The sequence below is a fragment of the Hesperophylax consimilis genome, chromosome 5, assembly GCF_061612785.1.
Source record: "Hesperophylax consimilis isolate HC1 chromosome 5, BYU_Hcon_1.0, whole genome shotgun sequence".
NCBI classification, from domain to species: domain Eukaryota; kingdom Metazoa; phylum Arthropoda; class Insecta; order Trichoptera; family Limnephilidae; genus Hesperophylax; species Hesperophylax consimilis.
In genome coordinates, this window is record NC_142840.1 from 15,952,083 (window position 1) to 15,973,201 (window position 21,119).

The 21,119-nt window shown below is 33.6% G+C and overlaps 2 protein-coding genes across 2 annotated transcripts; both read right to left on the bottom strand.

The window, feature by feature from the left end:
- Positions 1 to 2,109: 2,109 nt before the first annotated feature.
- Positions 2,110 to 6,789, bottom strand: LOC149423573 (trypsin-7-like). Its single transcript, XM_089631652.1, has 5 exons — positions 6,741 to 6,789; positions 5,496 to 5,658; positions 4,531 to 4,789; positions 4,058 to 4,204; positions 2,110 to 2,402 (listed from the first exon to the last, which is right to left on the bottom strand). The coding sequence occupies exons 1-5, from the start codon at positions 6,787 to 6,789 to the stop codon at positions 2,244 to 2,246; spliced, it is 777 nt and encodes a 258-aa protein (XP_089487778.1). The 3' UTR covers positions 2,110 to 2,243.
- Positions 6,790 to 10,897: 4,108 nt separating this feature from the next.
- On the bottom strand, positions 10,898 to 14,279 carry LOC149423574 (trypsin-1-like). Its single transcript, XM_089631653.1, has 5 exons — positions 14,226 to 14,279; positions 13,542 to 13,707; positions 12,496 to 12,757; positions 11,879 to 12,022; positions 10,898 to 11,044 (listed from the first exon to the last, which is right to left on the bottom strand). The coding sequence occupies exons 1-5, from the start codon at positions 14,272 to 14,274 to the stop codon at positions 10,898 to 10,900; spliced, it is 768 nt and encodes a 255-aa protein (XP_089487779.1). The 5' UTR covers positions 14,275 to 14,279.
- Between the last annotated feature and the right edge of the window lie 6,840 nt (positions 14,280 to 21,119).

Genomic DNA, 21,119 nt, shown 5'->3' on the forward strand with positions numbered 1-21,119 from the left:
TTACTATTTTATATTTTACTTTAAATGATAGTAGGATTTAAAATAAATTAATACAATACAATGGCTGTTTCAGACGGGCAGACAAGCGTTCGTTATTCATTCAAGTGTTTATCACTCAATTGTGTTATAAGTAAACTAAGTCAGGTGACAAAGTAATTTTGATCTATTATCTTTTTAACGTTAATACCATATCTTATAATAACTGACAAGATAAAATAAATCCGATATTATTTTTACTATAGTCTAGACATCATTACTGTGCGGTGGATTATTTTATCATCTTTACATACATCTTTTGGCGCGCCTAGGGTGGTAAAACCGACTCTTGCGTAGCAAGCGTGGCATGACGCACTTCAATCGGCCATCCTCGTGACTCTACGGCTCTTTCCGCCCGGCGCCAAAACTCTGTGCGGTATGTTTGCTTCTATTCTAACTAAGCTTTGGCAATGGATCTACTCTATGATGAAGAATTTTTAATTTGTATCAAATTTCTTCGTATAATATTTGTTTGTATTCGTATTATATTTCTTTGTATTATATTTTTTGTTGCGCAAAGAAATATACATTTAAATAATAATTGAGTGATTACGACTGATTGATGACGATCTGATTGATGACCTGATTGATGACCTGATTGATCAAAAACATAAGGACTTGTTTACTTTCATTTTCACTTCCTTCAATAAAAAAAAAAATTTTATGTTTCACATATTTTGTTTATTGTTAAACTATTGCGTGATTTGGTTTCAATATTCATTGCGTAATGAGTAGTATCAACTTCCGTTTAATCAAAAAAGATATCAAAAAGATTACCCATATCGTTAGTTTTTGTAGAAACCCCATATTGCACATAATCCATCTATGTATGTATTATGTACTTATTCGATTAAATATTATTGTAAACCTACTCATCTTGAAACAGGTATTCCCTATTGAGTAAAAAAAAACAATATAATATAATATACCTCTGTGCCCATATCAGTATTTGCGCCCACAACGTCTAGGTCTAGAGCCAATGAGCTTTCCGTTCTGTCACGGAGTTCATCTAAGTTCATATCATAATTATTAGGTTCCAATAAGATTAAGTGTAATCGTTCATCAAAATAAATCAATCAAATTTGATTCTTTTACTTACTTAAAAGTATTTAACATAAAATTGAAATACAAAAATTATTTTTAGTATAAAATTTAATGGATATAATATTGTACATTATTAATGTTAAAGTAATCTATTGATCGTATCTACATGCCCAATATTAACAACTGCTCAGTCATTACGTATGTATTATTTTAGTATTTAATAATAACTATGTGCGAATCTGGGCGAATACAATGTAAGTAAACGGAAAAAAATATTGATGTAAAATTCTGTTAATTTATTAAAAATATGGTCAAATTATTCGTTTTCCTGTTAAAAACGGGACCGCAGACCTTTAACGAATGAATTGACAGAATTTCTAATAAAGTATCAGTTAAAAGCGAGTGTTTGATGAGAAATGTATTTATAAGAAAATGATATTTATAAGAAAAAGAAAACGTGTTCTTGATATATTCTGAATAAATATTATTTTATTGGCATGCTATCATTATTTTAACCTGATCATTTTCCGATTCCTTGACAATGAAGCCGCAGTATTAAATTCATTAGATTGGTTCACTTGATCGTGCCATGTCTTCCTTGGGCGTCCCCGATTTCTACTACCACTCACATTTGCGTCATATATTCTCCTTACACTTCTTTCTTCGTTCATTCGCTCTACATGCCCAAACCATTTAAGAGTCTGTTATACGCGTCTCTGTAAGCACCTTAATAAAAATATTAATAAATGCATATAAGGTTAAATAAGTTTAAGCCAAAAATAAATCTTGACGGTAAAAGTCAGTACGACGGAGGATTCTATTTTGCCTTAAAACTAATAAATAGGTAAAGGAGAAATGAAGAGGAATATAGGATAAGGATAGGTGATGCATTCTGCACACAGATTCTATTCTATACTCTACTAGTTATTCGAAATCAGACAGTATTTTTTTTTTATCAATTTCATTAATTTTTGTTTATTGGTCCTATTGTAGGAATAAAAAACAGAAGGATATGGTCAGAGTTAGCATTTATTGTGTAGATTGGTAAATATTGATGGTGGGTAATTTTAAGTCAGTTGGGTTAGATTATAAAAAGATTTTCTTCGAAAATCAGAGGAATGAATTACAATAAACATTGTTTATTCTGCTTATTGTGTTATTGTTTAGACTCCTGTCAACTCGGTAATCCATGGGCGGACCGATGAGATTCTAGCGTAGATTCCTGGAATGTTGGGAAGAGTGCAGCTGTCTCCACCGGATACCAGGGCGTACTGCACCAAGGATGAGCCGCTTCCCTGGACTACTGGGCCACCGGAATCTCCCTTTAAAAATACATTAAAAAATAGCATCAGTGTACTACCATAATTATTTTAAATCAGTTGTTTAAAATTCTTCAATTCGAAAAAATACTGCAATGAGAGAAATTATCAACCTAATAATAATCATCATTTAATTTTATCGTGCATTCTTTAAGTGAGCACACAGAGAGCGGTCAGAGTTCTGCGTTCTAGTGACCGTTGACCGCTCAAGAGTTCCAACGCACACAAGCGGCGTTCAAATTCTCGCGTTCTAGTTTCGTTTGGGTCTTTGCATATGCAACGTGTCACTCGAAAGTTCATCATCCGTGAAAATATATTGCTCTTGTGGAGCTTAACATCTTCTAAAAAGAAAAGAAAGTATTGGGTGCACCCAATCAACACAACGCGAGAAGAACAAGGCGAATTTACTAATAATAAAATTTACTTAAAATTTAAATTTACTAGTAGCAATTTCAAACCAAGCTTCGACTTTTTTTCGCGTTTTTTATAATTTACATCACTTAAATCGTATAACAAACTCCTTTCCCTAACCAATTCAATTAACTTTTTTGTGTTTGTAACCTCAAACATCGCGGCGTTCTGGCGTTCTCTGCCTCGGCGGCAAAAGAACTCTTAGAACGCGGCGTTCCGTTTTGACCGCCGCGATCTGACTGCCCGCTGTGTGCGTTGTTGTTATAGTATCAGTACATTCTAATGAACGCCGAACGCGGAACTCGGAACTCGGAACTCCTGACCGCTCTCTGTGTGCTCACGCTCTAAGAAAGAACTCTGATTTTATTTAATGTTTAATATTTTTTTATTCTTAACTAGGCAAAATTTTTACATGGTGTAAGTAAAAAGCATAATATTATAAGAATATTTAACAATTTTCACAGTCCTCCTGATTTCCCGTTCTGAGGCGGCCTATGGTTTTAAATTTTTGCATTTAGTCTATAAATAGTAAAACTTTCTTTTCATTGTTTTCGTTGTTTGCAAGTCGATTATGATTCCGTTATCAGTCGTGTGTTTAAAACTTTGTTTTTACATATTAGTTTCCGTTATTTTTGTTTGATTTGGTGGGGCATTAAATAGTATTTCACAATGAAATTTAATATTTTTCGGTCTAAAAATAGAGAAATTAATTTATTTGAGTTATCTAACAAGAGAAAGTTCCTGAAAGACGCCGATTTAGATGTTGACAAAATATTTTTCCATAAAGTGTACTATTATTTACAGATGTTACAGTAATTATACTGGACTACATCCTTAGGAATAGACAACACGCGACGAAAAGAAAGCATGAAATCAACCGTGTACCTACATTCAATTTCAAAGAAAATTGAAAAAATCTTCCAGAAGAGAGGTGAAATCTATGAGACATTTTTAAAAATAAATATTTTCTTCGTGCATAAATTCACTGTAAAACAGCCTGGTCATTATTGCACCAATATTGCTGATCAACCATCAATATAATAAGGTGTTCCCATAATCTCATATGTCATATTGAGAAGGCGGGATTCAAACGACTGTGAATGAAGTGCATCTTTTAGTCGAGCACTAATTCTTATAGAAATTGATGAAGTCATAAAGGCAATCCCGAGAATAATTAACTTTAGAAGAATTACACTACCGGACATGCAGTATAAAGAGAACTATTGATTAATTAATCAAATACTTACGAAGCATGCACTGGTGCCTCCTACACTAGTTCCTCCCAAGCAAACCTGCCTGGAGGTGATGAAAGAGTAGACGCCACTGCATCTGACGTTGTCCCAAACTGGCAGGGAGACTTCTTGGAGGATTGTGGGTCCGCTTGAGGAGGTTTCCTTTAAAGGGTAAAACAGTTTAATGGAAGAGTTAAATAAAGTATACTGTCAACAATACAGGATGAAGAAATTTTCCCTTCTTCCCAGTAGCAATTAAGTAATGGTTAAATCACCTGGCTTACATTGATAAATTTCGGTTTTTATCTATCCAGGAAAGCCAAATTAATTCCATTTCCCTCTTCTCCCCACTGAATCTCTCTACACTTCTAAAATAGAAATGATTACTATAGTCTCAGGGGTTTCAAGCATTATGAACTCTGTAGCATCATAAATATTTACAAGCGAAGTTCTAATTACACTAAACAGATGTAAGCTAATGATCTTACAGAGAGGACTCCCCATCCGGAGACGGTGACGGAAGATCCCACAGCTGGGTCCTCTCCACCGCTCAGCCTGACGGCCTGAACATTAGAGCCCAGGGTAATCTCGACTCCATCAGCAAAGGAGGCGATGGCGAAGTCGTAGTCCAGGGTGTTCCTGGAGTACAGAGGGTGGGTGATGTACTTGGCCACCTTGATGATCTGTCCACCGGAATTATAGGTTGTCGAGCCGACGCGGGCATACAGGTTGGCGAGGCTTGATGCGCTGGAACAAAAATGACAGATTACGTTATTGGATTTGAATATTGAGTTAAGTCAGTTTTACCATATTTTAAATTTTCCAAAAGATTCCGTGGCTACAAAAAAATCTAAGAATACTTTAATTTTTTTTAATTTACTCTACCATGTTGATTGTGCAACGATGGAGGTCTTAACTGGCAGATGAATTTAGAGGTGATTGTGGAAACCAGACGTATTTCTCAAATTATTTAGTAACCGGTCCACATATGAACAACATCAAACTACTTGCTGATTGCAACATCAAACCAACTCGTAAGAAAATCATTATTACTAACACAACTAGAACTATACAGGGTGTCCACGGGGAATGGGCGCTAACTTCGGGACGTGATTCTACAATTCTACATGGTAATAGAAGAAAAAAAAATCGAAATTCTAATATTTATTTTTCAATTCAAAAATGTTTTTCATGGTTATTTATTTTCCCATACAAAAAATTCAACTTTTAACTTACGTAAGTAAGTAAGTTTACTACCTTAAAACTTTGTTATTTAAACAAGTAATTCTTCTTTTTTACTTCTAAAATCTATATTATTTTAAAACAACTTACTTTCAGATTATCAAAATTATGAAAAAAATATTATGTATTTTGCAAGCTCCATGTCGACTGAATAAGAGATAGGGAAAATAGCAGTAAATAGCTTTTTTATGTAATCACAAATTTTTATTACGTTGGAGCACAGTGAGCAGCGGAGAGCAGGAATTTGGTAGAAATAATCGAAGCTCCGCAGCTGTGACTGTATGTTCCCAAGATGGACCTATACTGTAGGGACACCTGGTAGGGGCGAGCGTCGATCGTCGTGGGCTGGCCTCCGACGATACGGCCCAGTTGTGCTAAACGGATAACATAATACACAATGGGTAAAATTGCAAACAATCACGTCATCAAATCATGTAAATGGAATTCAATAAACTAGTACCGGTAAAGTCTCCGTACTGCCACATTCATGATGAGGCTTTACCGAATTCATCGAACTCATGGAGCCAATGACCGTGATATGCTAACACATGAAATTAACACCTGGAAATCAAACAATTAGAGGATTTTTTCAAGATAGAGCAGTAAAGTTCAACCAAAACCTCCTAGATCACAGATCATGTTTCAATAGGGGACAATTTCACCAGCTGTGGTAGAGGAGACTCGTACATATGTGTGTATTATGTACCGGAAAAACACGGCGGTTCTGAAGATTGGCGCGTTGATATTGGGCTCAGTGGTGGTCTCGAGATCAAATAACAATACCGTTCGCAGCAACAATATTATCCTTATGTATCTTCTAATATTTAATTATAATTTAAATTGGTGCAATATTTAATAAGCTTCTTGGAAACATTTTTTCAACGAATGGCTGAAGTACTTTTAGTACGGTTTTCTCTTGGCTTAACAGATTTTTTAAATATATCATCCTATTATAAACAACTGAAAAATGATTGACATATTTATGAGAAAGCCTTCGAAATAATTGAACACTTTTATTAGGATCAGGGTCAGGATTGCAATAGTAATAATAATGGTAAATTAATCGTTGAAAATAATATAAACACCGCTCAAATGAAAAGGGTGCAATAGACAAAAACAGAAATGTTGTAGAGCATATCCCGGGCACGGCAGAGGTCCTAGATTCAATTTCTAGATGCGACTGATTGTTTTCCTGATTGTCTGCTTTCAAATTTTTCGTTTGAGAGTTGTTAATATTATTTTCAATGCTTAAGTACCACAATTAGAGGTTTGAACAATACATTATTTTATTATAAAAATATTGAATAATTATTGTCTTTACGCTAACCGGGAGTATAAATTTTAATTAAACTAGAATTTTTCAATTGCAAATGTCTTTTTCTAATTTCTTTCTAAAAACCTTATTTTGTCAGTCTACATATGTAATGTAATTAGTCTTAATAAAGAATAAACTCACCCGAAGCACATGCGAATAGCGCGAAGCACAATACGATCAAGAACTTCATTTTCAGACAGAACGTACTTTTTTATCAAGGGTCTATTGTTTATATACTATACGCTATCAGGATTAATTGAAATGATTTAATCTACTGATTAATAGCAAATGTAAATGTTATCTATTACGATTGTTTGACTTGTAATCCGTGAGCCGATAATGCGCACATTATTAATTCATTTCCCCCTAAAGATAAGCACTTCATTGGGTTTTTATTTTTAACGCTAGCATATCCATATAATCTTTTCATGATTTTTACGATTTTAATACCTGCTGTAAAAAAAACTTGTTCATTTCTTAATCTCGATTATCCAAACCATGCCTATTATTATTAAACGTTTAAAAAAAATCTTGATCATCAATTTTATTTACTAAAGTATGTGATACTTTCTAATGGTACTTACATAACGAATGTTAGCAATTTTGATGATGAAATATTTTATTGATTTTCATGATATATCGATAACAGATAAGTCAATTAATCTGCACACATTTTCAAAAACTTTATTGAAGCTAAGATTAAAAAAATTATATAAATAAATTATCCGACACACTTAAAAAAGATACACACTTGTGTTGTATTTTCTAAATCTTTAATGCTGATCAAAATAATTTATAATTTACGAATTTATTTCTAAGTTTTAATTTTTTTACTTTTGGGCGAACAGGAGACAGGATCACCCCGTAAGCGTCAGTTAAGCCGTTGATTGTCAAGTTTGAAGTTTTTTTTTTTGGATTGTGAATACCGCGCGAAAGTCTCAAGTGGGGCATCGGGTGGGGTGTTTTTAGGGTGCGCCTGCCCGCCAGCAGCTTGGTATTTGACATCTCCAACTCTCGGCTCATCGCCTCGCGTCACAGTGGGGGGGATATATTCTTATGTCCGTCACTTCTAGACACACTAATACCTAGATTTCTACCCGATCATGAACTTTTACCGTCCCAGAACTTCCTCTGCTTCCTTTCCTTGTAAAAGATCCTGCATACAGCATTTCAAAAAATGACATAGGCCCTGAGGGAAATTATTTTCAGGGCCTCCTGTGTTGGGTTAATGCTAATGGCCTTGAAATGCTAACACATGGAAATAACACCTGGATGTCAGCAAATTTGATGATTTTTTCCAAGATTGCCGACGCAGCAGCAGAGTTCAATAAGAGACTATTTAATCAGCTGTTGTATATGGCACTTCTATGTATACCTAATAATTATGTATCTGAAAAAACACGGTGAGTTTAAAGATTGACGCAAGCTGTTAATGTTAATCTAGCTTCGAGTGGCAGAAAACTTTTAGTGTGATTTTGGCTTGGCTTAGCATAGTTCCATAATTTCATTGTAAATATACCTTTACTTCGTATTTGTTAACCGTAAAATGCTTGACATTTTTATTTACGTGAGTAAACAAGCAGGAAAAATATACCAAAGAGCAGTGAGAGAAAGATTCTTGCCTTCGAAAGAATTGTAGCGTTCCATAAGGGTCACAATAATTATCGTTTGTACGTTTACCGACAATGACAAACTAGTGCTTTGAATTGCAACGACTTCATCTAGGGCCGGGAATATATGTACGTTTTAGTCCATCCGATAGTTGGTAAGCATATAAAATAAAACTTAAAATTAAGATGTAGTTCTATAAATTAAAGTAATAAGTAATAAATAAACAATAAATAAGTATTAATGCCTTCGTTCGTAATGTTAAAGGAGTTCCATGATTGGTAAATAAAGGACGTTTGTAAATAAATTAATTGCGCCATATATTATATTTTGTGGTGGTTGTAGTATTTTGCTATATGGATCGGAAACGACTGAGACCACAAACAATCAGACACTAGAATCGGACGTGTATTTTGTTCGTCTATTTGGTAGTCTGATCAGACGCTCGGAAACGAGAATCGGACCTGTATTCATATAATTTTCCCCTTTTATAAAATAAAACTGTTTTTATTAATCTGACATTACTAAATAACATTCGCGGAGTAATCCAATTGTAGCAATTACAAACATCTTTCGGGCAAAAACAGTTTTCATACTTAGAACTAAAATTATACAACGCAATACCTGTTTTTGAAAAAAAAAGGTTCATACATTCTTTGTAAATTGGTTAGGGATTGACCTAAAGGATTAGGAAGATAAGAGAGCGAACTAATACTTTCCTGAAGTTAATCAAAGTATCCATCAAGGGACCATACAGCATAAAATAAACATCAAAATTAACGAAAATGAATACATTTTTTAATTTTCTTCGTATCATGATTGTATGGAAGTAGGTACACATTTTTCTAAAAAAAAAACATCTTACTATCCTCCACCTTACACATCAATGATCTTACTTTAATTTTCAAGTTGTTATGATTTTTCGAAATTATATTTTTGTTTTTATACCACCGTGTTTTTTTATAACTACGTGAGTGCACCATCTAAGCAAATAATAAAGAGGTAAACAGTAAAAACCTATCCCCTGTAATTTTAGGATTGGCTTCCAAAATATTACTATAAATAAATTAATTGTGCTAATAGTATTTGCTGTAATTGTTGCATTGTATTGTGGTGGACCTCTAAATTTTGCATATAATGTCAGCTGTACCTGTATTGTAATATTAGAAACCAATATTTTTAATTTAACTCTCCTAAAACTGTGATTTCCTAGTTGGACAGATAAGGTCTATAAATTTGTAACAAATAAAATATAAATATAACTAACAAAAACTCGTCCGAATCTCATGTAAAGAGTGCAAAGCATAATAACATTAAGAACCTCTTTGTATCTAAAGTCTATGTTTATAAGGTTTACGATATCAGGATTCATATATTTGAAATGTTTTAATCTATTGATTAACGGCACATCCTGTTATCTAATATGGTTGTTTGACTAATTATTTGTGAGCCGAAAATGTACACATTATTAGCTAATTACGCCGTTTATGAGGTTGTCATCTCACACTTGCGTATCTTATTCAGTAGCGGGTAATTTTTTTTATGATTTCCGCGATTTTAATACCGGCTGTAACAAAAAAACTTGATAGTTTGTAATCCCGATGGACTAAAACTGTTATTTATAGTGTCGAATCATCTTGATAATTAGTAAAGTTTTCTTTGTTTTAATATGTCATATTTTCTATCAATAATGGATAAGTGAATTCCTAACTGAATATTTTCAAAACACTTTATAAAAGCTGTAATTCCTACATTCCTAAAAAAATGTATAAATGTGGTTTAAAACTAGTTACAGCGAGAGCTCGTATGGACGTCATTTACCTTCTTCCTCTTCCTTCTCACGCGTCTTGTTTGAAAAACGAAAATGACAGAAGATACTAGAACGTTGACGTCACGTATGATCTCTCGCTCGGACTAGCATATGTATTTAATATCATGGAAACAAACCGTACATACATTGGATACAGTGGTGAAACAATGAACAGATATTAAAAATTTCAAGGTTGGTACCTGTGACATGTTTCCTGTAATGCCTTATATGTGGTATGTATATTTAATAAATACCTGGGACCTGTGTAGTGTATGCATGTATGTGTGAGAGTGTGTGTATATGAGTATATGATTTTCTTTCAAAATATCGGCAGGGAATCCGAAAAAAAGTCGATGTTAGAATTTAGACAAATATTATGGTTAATTTTCGAATAAGATGCTTGCATTTGTTGTGTGGAACTGCGCTGTGTGTAATTTACGTCTCAAAGGTATTTTAAAATTTATTAGGGACAAACGTTCGGTATAGTTGATGTTACTGTTTGAAAATTCTATGTATAAATGTGATAATAATAATGTTAAAAATAAATGTTTTTGTTTTAAATTCTATGTATAAATGTTAAATTAACTACTGCTTTTGTTGTTATTAAATTGTATGATTTGGAGGAAAGATATTTAATAAATTTGTTTTTATTACGTTCTATGCTATCGATGATCAGTATATTGTGGATTCAAAATTGATATGTTCGTAATTATATTAGGTACAAGTTAGTGATCAAGTTTAAATTTTTGTAATTTTATTCTAATTTATTTACAAAACATTTCATACATAAAAATAAAGAATTTTGAAAAAAATAATGCCAGCGTTTGTAGTATAAGTTTTAAGTGTTAGAATTTCATTTGGTGAAAGTATTTGTAATATCTCAAAGGCGGATAACCTCATCTATCCACTCCCGTGCGAGGGATATTTTGGAATATATTCCCGGCTCTCCCGGGGCGAAACAACTGCTTCCTCCACTGACAAGTGCGTACTGGATACCGTTCTGCATAGCAGGGCCGCCGGAGTCACCCTAAAATATAATTCATTGAATTTAATAGGTATGGTCCTAGTACCTACTGAGAACTCTTCTGTACCAGAAAAATAGATTTTAAAAATTCACCGCATACAATATGTGCCGATGATCTTTGACCGAAGCTAGACACCAAAAGTTTTATAAAAAAGCGCATATTCTATGGAAGAATACAAGTATTGCATTCTTATTGTAATGTACATATATTCACAATAATATTTCACACGCCTATTAAATGAAACCAAGCGTTTTATACTGAAAACTTTTGATGCCTAATTTAAAAAGAATGGTGTTCACTTATTTAAATAATCAAAACGGTATTATCAAAAATACTAATTTCTGTTCGTTATAAAATTCATTTGCAACTCTGGTTCAATGAACTCTATTACTTGGATTTGCTGTGAATTTAAATATAATTTTCAAAGTTGGAAATATTTGTTTGAAGATTTCAAACAGACTATAAAGTAAGCCATAACCAAAAATGATATAATATTTTCAAGAGAAAAACTGCCGTTTTTTTCAAAATTGGAAATTTTTGTCGAGAATTTGGACTACGGCGTGATTTTTCACGGGTCTCGCTAGTTATTTATATATTAACAAAAGAGTATTGTCAAGAAAATTTGCCTAACAAAAATTAAGAATAGCTAACAAGTCACGTTGACTCAAATAGAACCCTTTTTGTGGTCTAAGAAATTTCTTTAAAAATGATGCATTGGGATTATTTTATTTCATCGGGACGTTTTTTTGGTTTCAAGTGAATTGTTAAAAAAATATGTAATAATACCACATAAATGACACAATTATATAATAATTGAAATTTGAATGATTGCTTACGAAGCAGGCACTGAGATATCCTTCGGGAGTTCCTCCCAAACACAAGTGTCTTGGGGTCCAAGATGGAGTTATTTGTTCACAAATACGAGAGTTGAATACTGGAAGATTTACTTTTCTCAGAACTTCTGTATCTGGACGGATTTCCTGTGGGAAAATAGAAGTATAAGTATATTATTGACTTACTCGTAAATTTGAAAGTAGTTATAATGTGTTTTGTAGAAAGAATGTCAGATGATAGGACCCCGAAAATTATTACCAAGTAAATATATTTTTTTTACCTTAAGCCCCACGCAGGAGGCCGTGAGGAAAATAATTTCCCTCAAGGTCTAGGTCGTCTTTGGGGATGCTGTGTGGAGGATATTTTTAGGGAAAGGAAGGAGAGTAAGTAAAAAGGTATGAGGGGTGGTGGGAATCTAGGGATCACCGTGTCCAGGTGTGACGGACGCTTGAATCCATCCCTCCTGCTGCGACGCAAAGGGATGGGTCAAGAGAGACCATTTGGAGAGCGTATGCTGAATGTACCTCACCAAATGAACCCGGTCACCCCTGCTTATTCACCAATCATTGAGCACCACTTGGGGTGACCTATAGCAGATTTGTTGGTATATTATACTTACATCCACGTACCCCCATCCCGAAACGCATACCAAACTGCCATCTGCTGGGTCTGGTGCATTCATTGGAGCAAGTTGGGCGATCAGCGCATTAGGAGAAAGGACAATCTCGTCACCATCAGCGAAGCCGGCGATGGCATAGTCGTAATCCAGGTTAGGCCTAAAGTACTTGGGGTGCTGGATAAATGACTCAATCTTCAGGAGCTGGCCGCCCTCGTTGAAGTTAGTGGTGCCGACTCGGGCGAAGAATAGATGCGGCCAAATACTGAAAGAAAGCACTTGTCAGCAGTTTGAAGGGTGTAATATGTTTTAATACCGCACAAGAGTCTCAACTGCTCTCAACCGTCTGGAGTGGGACTACGGCATCCTCAACTGGGGTATGTTATTAGCCTAAGGGTAGTGGGGAGGAAAAGGAGATTGGGAAGAAGATGGTGAGGAAATTCCTGGCTATTCAGATATGGTCACAAAATACGACTAAAACAATTTCAAGCAACGTTTCGATTCTGAATTGTGGTCTTTCACCAGGGCGATACTGAGAGTATCTAGCACAACTTTGAGGTGAGTTTTCACAAAAACGTTGCTAAATTATCCAAAAAAAATATTACTATCCCTTCGTTTTAATTTATATATATATTGATCTAATATGACACTAACTTTTTTTGGTCATATTAATTTTGTCTTGTTCATCATTCATGTTCATACAATTTTGTCTTGTTCATCATTCATGCTCATACAATTTTGTCTTGTTCATCATTCATGCTCATACAATTTTGTCTTGTTCATCATTCACGATCATATAATTTTGTCTTGTTCATCATTGATGCTCATATAATTTTTTCTTTTTTTATTATTCATGCTCATACTATTTTCGTAACTTTGTAAAGGTAACAGTCGAGTCGTTGTTATGATATGTTATTTTTAACGAAATTTTAGAAATTACCAAATTGTTTCGATTACCCTTTACCATTACTCGTTTTTTTGTGAATATTACATAATATTGTTTTATTTTCGTAAATTAATATAATAGGTGTTGGGGATCGTCAACTCACGGCTCGCAGTGAGCAGCAGTGAGCAGGAACTTGGTGCTGATGATGGAGGCTCCGCAGTGAGAGAATACTTGACTACCCCTTCTAAACTGAAGAGCCGCCTGATAAGGGTGAAGTTCTATTATTGTCTCTTCTCCGCCAACGATGCGACTGCCGAGGCTAGGCGATGCTGAAATCGTTCATTATAAATAATTTGAAGAACTAAAAGATTTTAAAATATCCGCAGTGTTCCTCGTTTATGCCGCAAATTTGGGGGGGATGAATTAAAGCATTCGTATCAATACAGTTTAATTCAAAAGAAAAATCGTTCAGGTATTCTACTGTTCTGTTGAATATAAGTTACATTGAGTGAATTTGAATTTACAACCTTTTATTTATTTTAACAATAATTATAAAATGCTTCCAAATAAATAACTACTCTCTTACTGGACATGTACCTTACGTCTCTCATGCGTTATCTGAATACGATAAATAAACCTACGATTGCACTAAAGAATTCTTTTTGTAATTAGAACTAACCAAGCATCAGGCGTTAGTCTGTGGGGACATACCGCCACACAACTCTGTATATCGAATAATACATACACTTAGTTATTTCGAAATAGTTACTGATTGTATAACATTATATTTAAACAATTGATTTAAAGAGATTTAGAAAAGGTGATTCAGTGCAAAAAATATATTTACCTGCCGCATTGCAAACCAGTAAAAATGCCACAAAAACTAAGGATAACATTTTGTTACCACTGTCTTTTACCGACTGAATAATTTAGTACAAAATCATAATTTATAGGCAAATTTGAAATTTTTTTATTATTGGCGTTATTACACCCCATAAAGATAAATAACAGAAGCTAAATTGGATTGTTTTTATTACGCACATAAATGAGAGTTATACTACATAAAGGTGACTCCCGATTCGATAATTGGCTGATAAGCTGCAGTAAAAATTCCTTAAAAATACGAATTCTCTTGAAATACTTACCTTAGATTTGTACCTGTTTTTAAATCATGACAGTATTATTGCTTCCGATTAAATCAATAAAAAATAATGATTACAAAAAACGTTTGTTTACGAACACGGTTTAATCACATCTTTCGTTATAAAATCTTGTAAAATAATTATATTTCCAATCTGCTTTTACGCACAGAAATACAAAATATGAACATTGTTTCTGCGGCTAAAATTTAACAACATAACCTGTACACTATTCACCTAATGTATTTCTCTTTTGGGTTTCAAGGCGATCTACTAGTCAAAGTCAGATCCACGACCCCGCGGCAAATTACATCAGCGCCTAGGCCTTGTGACATCATCGGTGGTCTGCGCCTTGGCCCTGCGACATCTTTGCCGGCCTGCATCTCCCGCACAGCAAGTTCATTTGCGCTCGCATCATCTGCCAAACAAGTCCACCGAAACTTCGGCTCAATTCACACTGGAGTACCTGAAGACCCATGGCTTTTACCAATGCTAAGCATCACCCACAAATCCGGTCTCCACCAACGCGGTGTCGAGCCACTGACTTCATAGTCACAACCACTCCACAACCATTTATCTTCGCTTCATCTGTTGTTGACCATCGGCATAAAAGATTCGCGGTTGACTCCATCCACCGACGAGGTATCAATCTTCGATCTGAGGAATTTGCCACGTCCACTTCAGCGATAAGCGTCGGTTCGTAGTCATCGTAACATCAACTTCACTTATTCAATAGACGCTGCGATACAACACATCATGTTTCATTTGTCTCGCCTTACCATCCCCAAATTTATAATATTTCAAAGCGATCAAATTTTCAAACAAAAAACGCATGAATTTGAAGGATTTTGGTTTAAGTCAATGCACTACGTTGTGTAATATTTTAAATGGAGCCGCTATCAATAACAACCCTTACGTAGATAGCGATAAGGTTTAAATTCCTGCTTAACACCATCCGCTTGTTTTGATTTATGCAAGAAAAAAACATCTCCAAGAAGTGCCTTTTATTTTATTTTGTGGATGTTCAGGCATAAATATTTTATAAATAACTTAATTTGCCACATTAAATGATAAAATCATAACTGAAAATGCGTTCGTAAGTAGGAGATTTTGAACTTTAAAGCAGTTTTCATAGGCATTATACATTATTTTTCTGGGCTTATAAAATTACTTATCTAAAAAATACTCGATTATTTCAAAGGCCAGTATTCTAATCGCAGTATTTAATTAAAGCATCTGAAACATTTCTAGGCGACCAAATTTTCAAACCAAAAACACATGATTTTGCAATACTACGTATGGCATCGCCTTAATTTGCGATACAATGCAATCCTTAAGGCTTTTACAAATATTATTAACGTTATTTGAAGTTTGTTACTATCAACATTTCACTATCTACATCAGTGATTTATAACATCTTCAAGTGGTTCGGTTAACTTTTAATTTGCAAAAAAAAAAACTATTTTTTTCATGTTATAAAAGCTCAGTACAAAGCGCAAATTAGGTCACTTTTATCATTATTTTTACTATGGCATATGTTGGACTACTGTTTCTCGCTCTTGCAACCATTTATAGTAACTTCCGTTAAAAAAATTAAATTGTGTTAGATGCAAAGCGCATGAAACTTAAAATCACTACCACATTTCAATTTTTTGATCCCACACTTACTTACTAAAAAATGCAATACAAAAAAGATTTGTTGTGTCCTGTGTTTTGATGAAAACAAACCATTTAAATATAACATGTTACCGACTTATTGTGATATTTAAAAGTATTATTTTGGGTTAACTTTTATCAAAAAATGTTTTCTTCATTCCATTCGTTATAAACCAGTCGATTCTAAAAAAAAGTGTGACCACCCCTGCTTAATAAAATAAATTATTTCGCATATTGGCTTTGTCCTTTTTGGTTTTCTGATTTCATTGCAAAGTTCTTGTTTATTGTTTGTGTATTTGTATACATCTTAATTTTTAAACTGCTTACTATGAAAATCTCCAATGAACATTTAAAAAAAAAGATTTTCTCAGAATAAAAGATCAGGTGTGGTACTATCTCCATCGTAAAAGTAATGCTGCTTGATAAAGTTATTTTTTTATCGTAATTAAAATTCATAATAATCATTAGAAAGTAGGTACATGTTGGTCATATAATCATGTATCTATCATTTCCTTTCACGTAAATTGCACGACTTTGCCAGAAGCAGTTTTCCGTCGAATGTGTGATAGAAGTTTGATTTATTACTATCAATTTAACCGTATGCTACAATAAATAATGAAATCTTATCATGAAAATAATATTGTTTTTATTGCCTGGTAAAATCGAAAGCAATTTTTAAAAAGTGTTACATACCTATTATAGAGCTTGAGTTTCTGATGTACCAGGAAGCGTTTTGGTTGTTGTTATGGTATATGTAATATACCATAACACATGTATACAGGGTGTATCGGCACGTACCCGACAAATTTTAACAAGCGATTCCTGAGCATATTTGGAGTAAAAAATGTTATGGCCACTTTGCTGTTTGGTAACGTTTTTTTTTAATAAAAAAATATTATTCATATTTTCACCACATGTCACCACTGTTTTATCCTTTGTCAAAGTTTGAAAACCCATCTGGCAATATTTTATTCGTGTTTCGTTGAATAATTTACGTATGTACCTAAATTGGCTCGCTTTTACAATCACAACGAAATGGCATGGCACCATTCGTCTCATTTTTAACTATTATTATTTAGTGTTTACGAAAGAGCGAAGACACTTTTTGACATGCTTGCTGATAACAGCTGATGAGCACGAGAAGCAATGCCAATGACACTGCGGCATGTGGAATTTTTTTTTTATTGAATAAACAATGTTCCCGGACAGCAAAGTACCCATAACATTTTTTACTCAAAATGTGCTAAGGAATAGCTGGATAAAGTTTGTCGGGTACGTGCCGATACACCCTGTATACATAATATATTTGGTATATATTTAACTGGTGGTAACTTGTCTGTTTGCTTTATATTTATTTACATCTTAGTCTAGTATTTTTTCAGTTCAGTTTCAGTGCCGGCAACCCGGGCGTTTATTTAATTTCATGGTTGTTTACATTGTTTTCTTTTCTTTTACCCGCCTCAGTAGACAAATATTAACTACAATCATATGTCAAACTGTCCATAAATTAAATAAAATTAATTTTAATATGGTGATTGATAAAGTAGATTGGTTATTTTAAATAATTAACCGAATCACTGAACTACGTATAGTGAATTATCATATTGATTATTTAATACTCAAACAGTATTGAAGAAGAAGATAATACTAAAAAATCTAAACGAATCATCTTCAAAAGTTATTATAGTAAAGTTGTTCCAATAAAAAAATAATACTCATACCTAGGTTTTATTAACATTTAAATTCAGCTTAACCGTCAGTATTATATACGTATTGAAATAAACCGGTAAGCTAAATTTATAGTACAGTTTTTAATATCCTAAAAAATAACGGTTTGTTCCAAATATAAAATTGGTAAATATAAACAAACCCACGGACTCGCCTGCGTTGCGATTGCCGATAATAACTTTACGAACTCAACTCTGTAAGAAAACTGTAAAGTAATGAAAATTTGAACCACTTGTGCAAAATTTTTATATGGCGATATCCGATGAAAAGGGTCGAAAATAAAACAGGGCGAACTGTTGAGTAAGTATAAAATAAAGCCGCCAAACTAAAATACTAATCGCCAGTGGAATCCTCCATCTCTGTTTGTTTCCCGCACCTCTACGTAAGCTTCGACTAGGTGTTCAAACACAAATTTAATCCGATAGACAAATATAATAATGTTCCTGCCTAAAGGTAACAAGGTAGGTACCGGGGAGGTGGATAGTACGAGTATGCCGGCGTCGCACAGTGAAGCGATTCCATATAAGGCTCGGGACAAAAAATAAGAAGAAATTAGCAGGGGGGGTACGTATATTATCTGACAATGTAACATAATATGGTATAAGTTGAGTGTTATTTCCATTTCCGGCGTCTGATTAGTTTATAATATTGCCGCACTAATTCAGCAGCATTAAAGCAGGTTGTGTATGTTGTGTTCAGAAATCGAATTTTGCCTCCGAATATTGTGTCCCGAGTTTTATTCGTACTCTAATAGAGGGTATATTATTAAATTAATTACATTTGGATATACAAGACGGTATACTACATTCCAGTGAAAGTCAAATAATGATAATTGTTTAAAACATTGTATCGCTTACCAGGTAAGCAGTTATTTTTTTTTAATTTCACTTGGTTTGTTTAATATCAGACAATTTCGGAAAATATCGTACACTCAAATAAATATCTACTTTGTTTTGTTTAAAGGCGTTACTCAACACCATTTTGGCAAGCAAAGATAGGCCTAGTTCCTTGAACTTCTGATGGCCTCCATGCTTACACTAAGGCCTATGTTTCTTTCCCAAAAGTGTGAAATAACGCCCTTACGAAATACAATCGATAATCGATTTTTTAAAAATCCATTTATAATAATAATACTAAGTACTTACTACATAAGAGTCTTGTGCTCATACTCGTATGTATTATGAGCACAATAAATTAAAGGTGCAACGATGTTGATTTTAAAATATTATTTTCATGGGTCTGTTACATTTTTTCAGATAACACCATAAAAACATAAATATTTTAGTTTATTTTTGTGTCCGATACCGTTTTTTTGATGTCCGATATTAGAAAATACTTTGTTGACTATGTCTTTTGTATCAATTTTATTGTTTATTAGGCATTTTTTTATATTTTAAATCATTAGTAACCGTTTTCCTTTAAAACAAAGGAAAGTTTTATCTTAAATCGTATAAAATTAATATGATTAGTCTGATACCGACCATTATAAGAAAGTTTTTAATACTGAAGTCTAATTATTTATTTTACGAGAGATTTTTTCACTTACGATTACTTTATATATTCTTTATATTAAAGGAATAACAAAAAAATAAAGTATAAGCAAAATTAAAAGTAAAGTATGGCACTAATTATTAGTAAGCAACAATTTCTCAGAAATAATCACAGGTAAGATAATTTAGACGTGATGCATTCTATAACAAATTTAAAAAAGTGTAACCTCAGACAAAACGGTCATAGTGTGAGTATTAAATAAATAGTTTAAAATGTGTGTATTTGTTACGATATGGACGCTACTAACCAAGGTATGTACATTTTTTTGATTCGGTAATTTTTGCTTTCAATAATTTTGTAGCTGTTAATAAAATATGAGCATGAAAATAAAATAGAATAATAGTATATTTTCGACTACAGTGATAAGGATTTGAGCTATGATTTATGATCTTAGAGGTACAATGATGATTTAAAAATGAAACCTTGCCGTTGTTCATTGTGATAAGATCTGAGAAATAGTTATTTTCTAATTAATATATAGGTGACTGGGCGCCATAGGATTGTTTGCGCCACTGTTTTTTTTTTCGACCCTAACCTTGTGTGTTATCGCAGCACTGTGTGTCGCTAGTATTGCCAGCATCGACAGTGGTAGGGCAGACGCAGGAGGTAGATGCGTGTGTTACTGCCGTGTTTTATGTACTTAAGCATATCGCGCGGTTTCACACCACAATCCCCTCGAGTAAGGGGATTGTCAAAGAACTACATAGCAAATAAGTGGAAACTTCTACTGAATCTCCGTCCTGGCAGAAATGTAAGTAAACATAACACCCTCCCTTGGCGGGTTCATAATAGTTTAATGCTTACTTCATATCTGGGAGAAGAATCCATTGTTTTGGTACAACCCGGCAGCTATTTATTTTCATGAACTGTTGTTTATATTGCGAGGAAAAAAATATTTAAGATTTGTTTTGTACAAATAATATTTACTATTGGGCATTGCGTTTTCTTTATCTGGTTTCGTGTTTGGTGTGAGTCTGATTGTGTATATTTTTTCCATGATCCTCGGAATAACGCAATAAAAAGTACCAAACTTACCTGGATTGATATTATTATTTTGGAAGGTTGTTAATAAATGATAATCAATTGGACGGTGGATTCTTGAAAATTGTTTGTAAATACAATAAATTATTTTATATATGATACTTTATCCCAAACATTGACTATTTTCCTGTAATAAATTTCCAAAATTTAAACTGAAGGTCGATTGATATTTTGAAAAAATCTTGAAATTTGAACTAATGAAAGGCTACCAATGACAATCAAGCGTGCACACGATAAGGCCAAATCCATATTTGGTAACCTTATAACCATATTTGAATACAGTTTGGTGACCAAATCTGAATACAGTTTGTTAACCCGACCTTACCTCCTTCCTCTCCTCTTACCCACAATACTTCCTTCAGCCTCATAATATACCCAAAATGGGGATGCTATAATCCCACTAGCTCTGGTCAGGAGGGAGCAGTTGCGACACTTGTGCGAAGAATAAAATTAAAAGCACTAAAAAATACTAACTCGTATACTGACATATTTATGTGGCTTCACATAAGGGTTTCCTGATTAAATTAGGGAGAAAATGCAAATACAAGTTGAGCATACACACGCATACCGTTTAAGAACATAATGTGACTAAAGAAACAACTTATATTCAATGGAATGTCTATTGG

What these genes read in the sequence shown, in the direction of transcription:
- LOC149423573 (XM_089631652.1), bottom strand. Translation starts at nt 6,789, where the DNA reads ATGAAGTTCTTGATCGTATTGTGCTTCGCGCTATTCGCATGTGCTTCG. An exon ending in GCTGCTCACTGTGCTCCAAC is followed by an intron (nt 4,790 to 5,495) that starts GTAATAAAAATT and finishes TTTTTGTTCCAG; the next exon opens with CGCATCAAGCCTCGCCAACC. An exon ending in GAGGCACCAGTGCATGCTTC is followed by an intron (nt 2,403 to 4,057) that starts GTAAGTATTTGA and finishes GTATTTTTAAAG; the next exon opens with GGAGATTCCGGTGGCCCAGT.
- LOC149423574 (XM_089631653.1), bottom strand. Translation starts at nt 14,274, where the DNA reads ATGTTATCCTTAGTTTTTGTGGCATTTTTACTGGTTTGCAATGCGGCA. An exon ending in ACTGCTGCTCACTGCGAGCC is followed by an intron (nt 12,758 to 13,541) that starts GTGAGTTGACGA and finishes GCTTTCTTTCAG; the next exon opens with TATTTGGCCGCATCTATTCT. An exon ending in CGGGATGGGGGTACGTGGAT is followed by an intron (nt 12,023 to 12,495) that starts GTAAGTATAATA and finishes ATTTTCCCACAG; the next exon opens with GAAATCCGTCCAGATACAGA.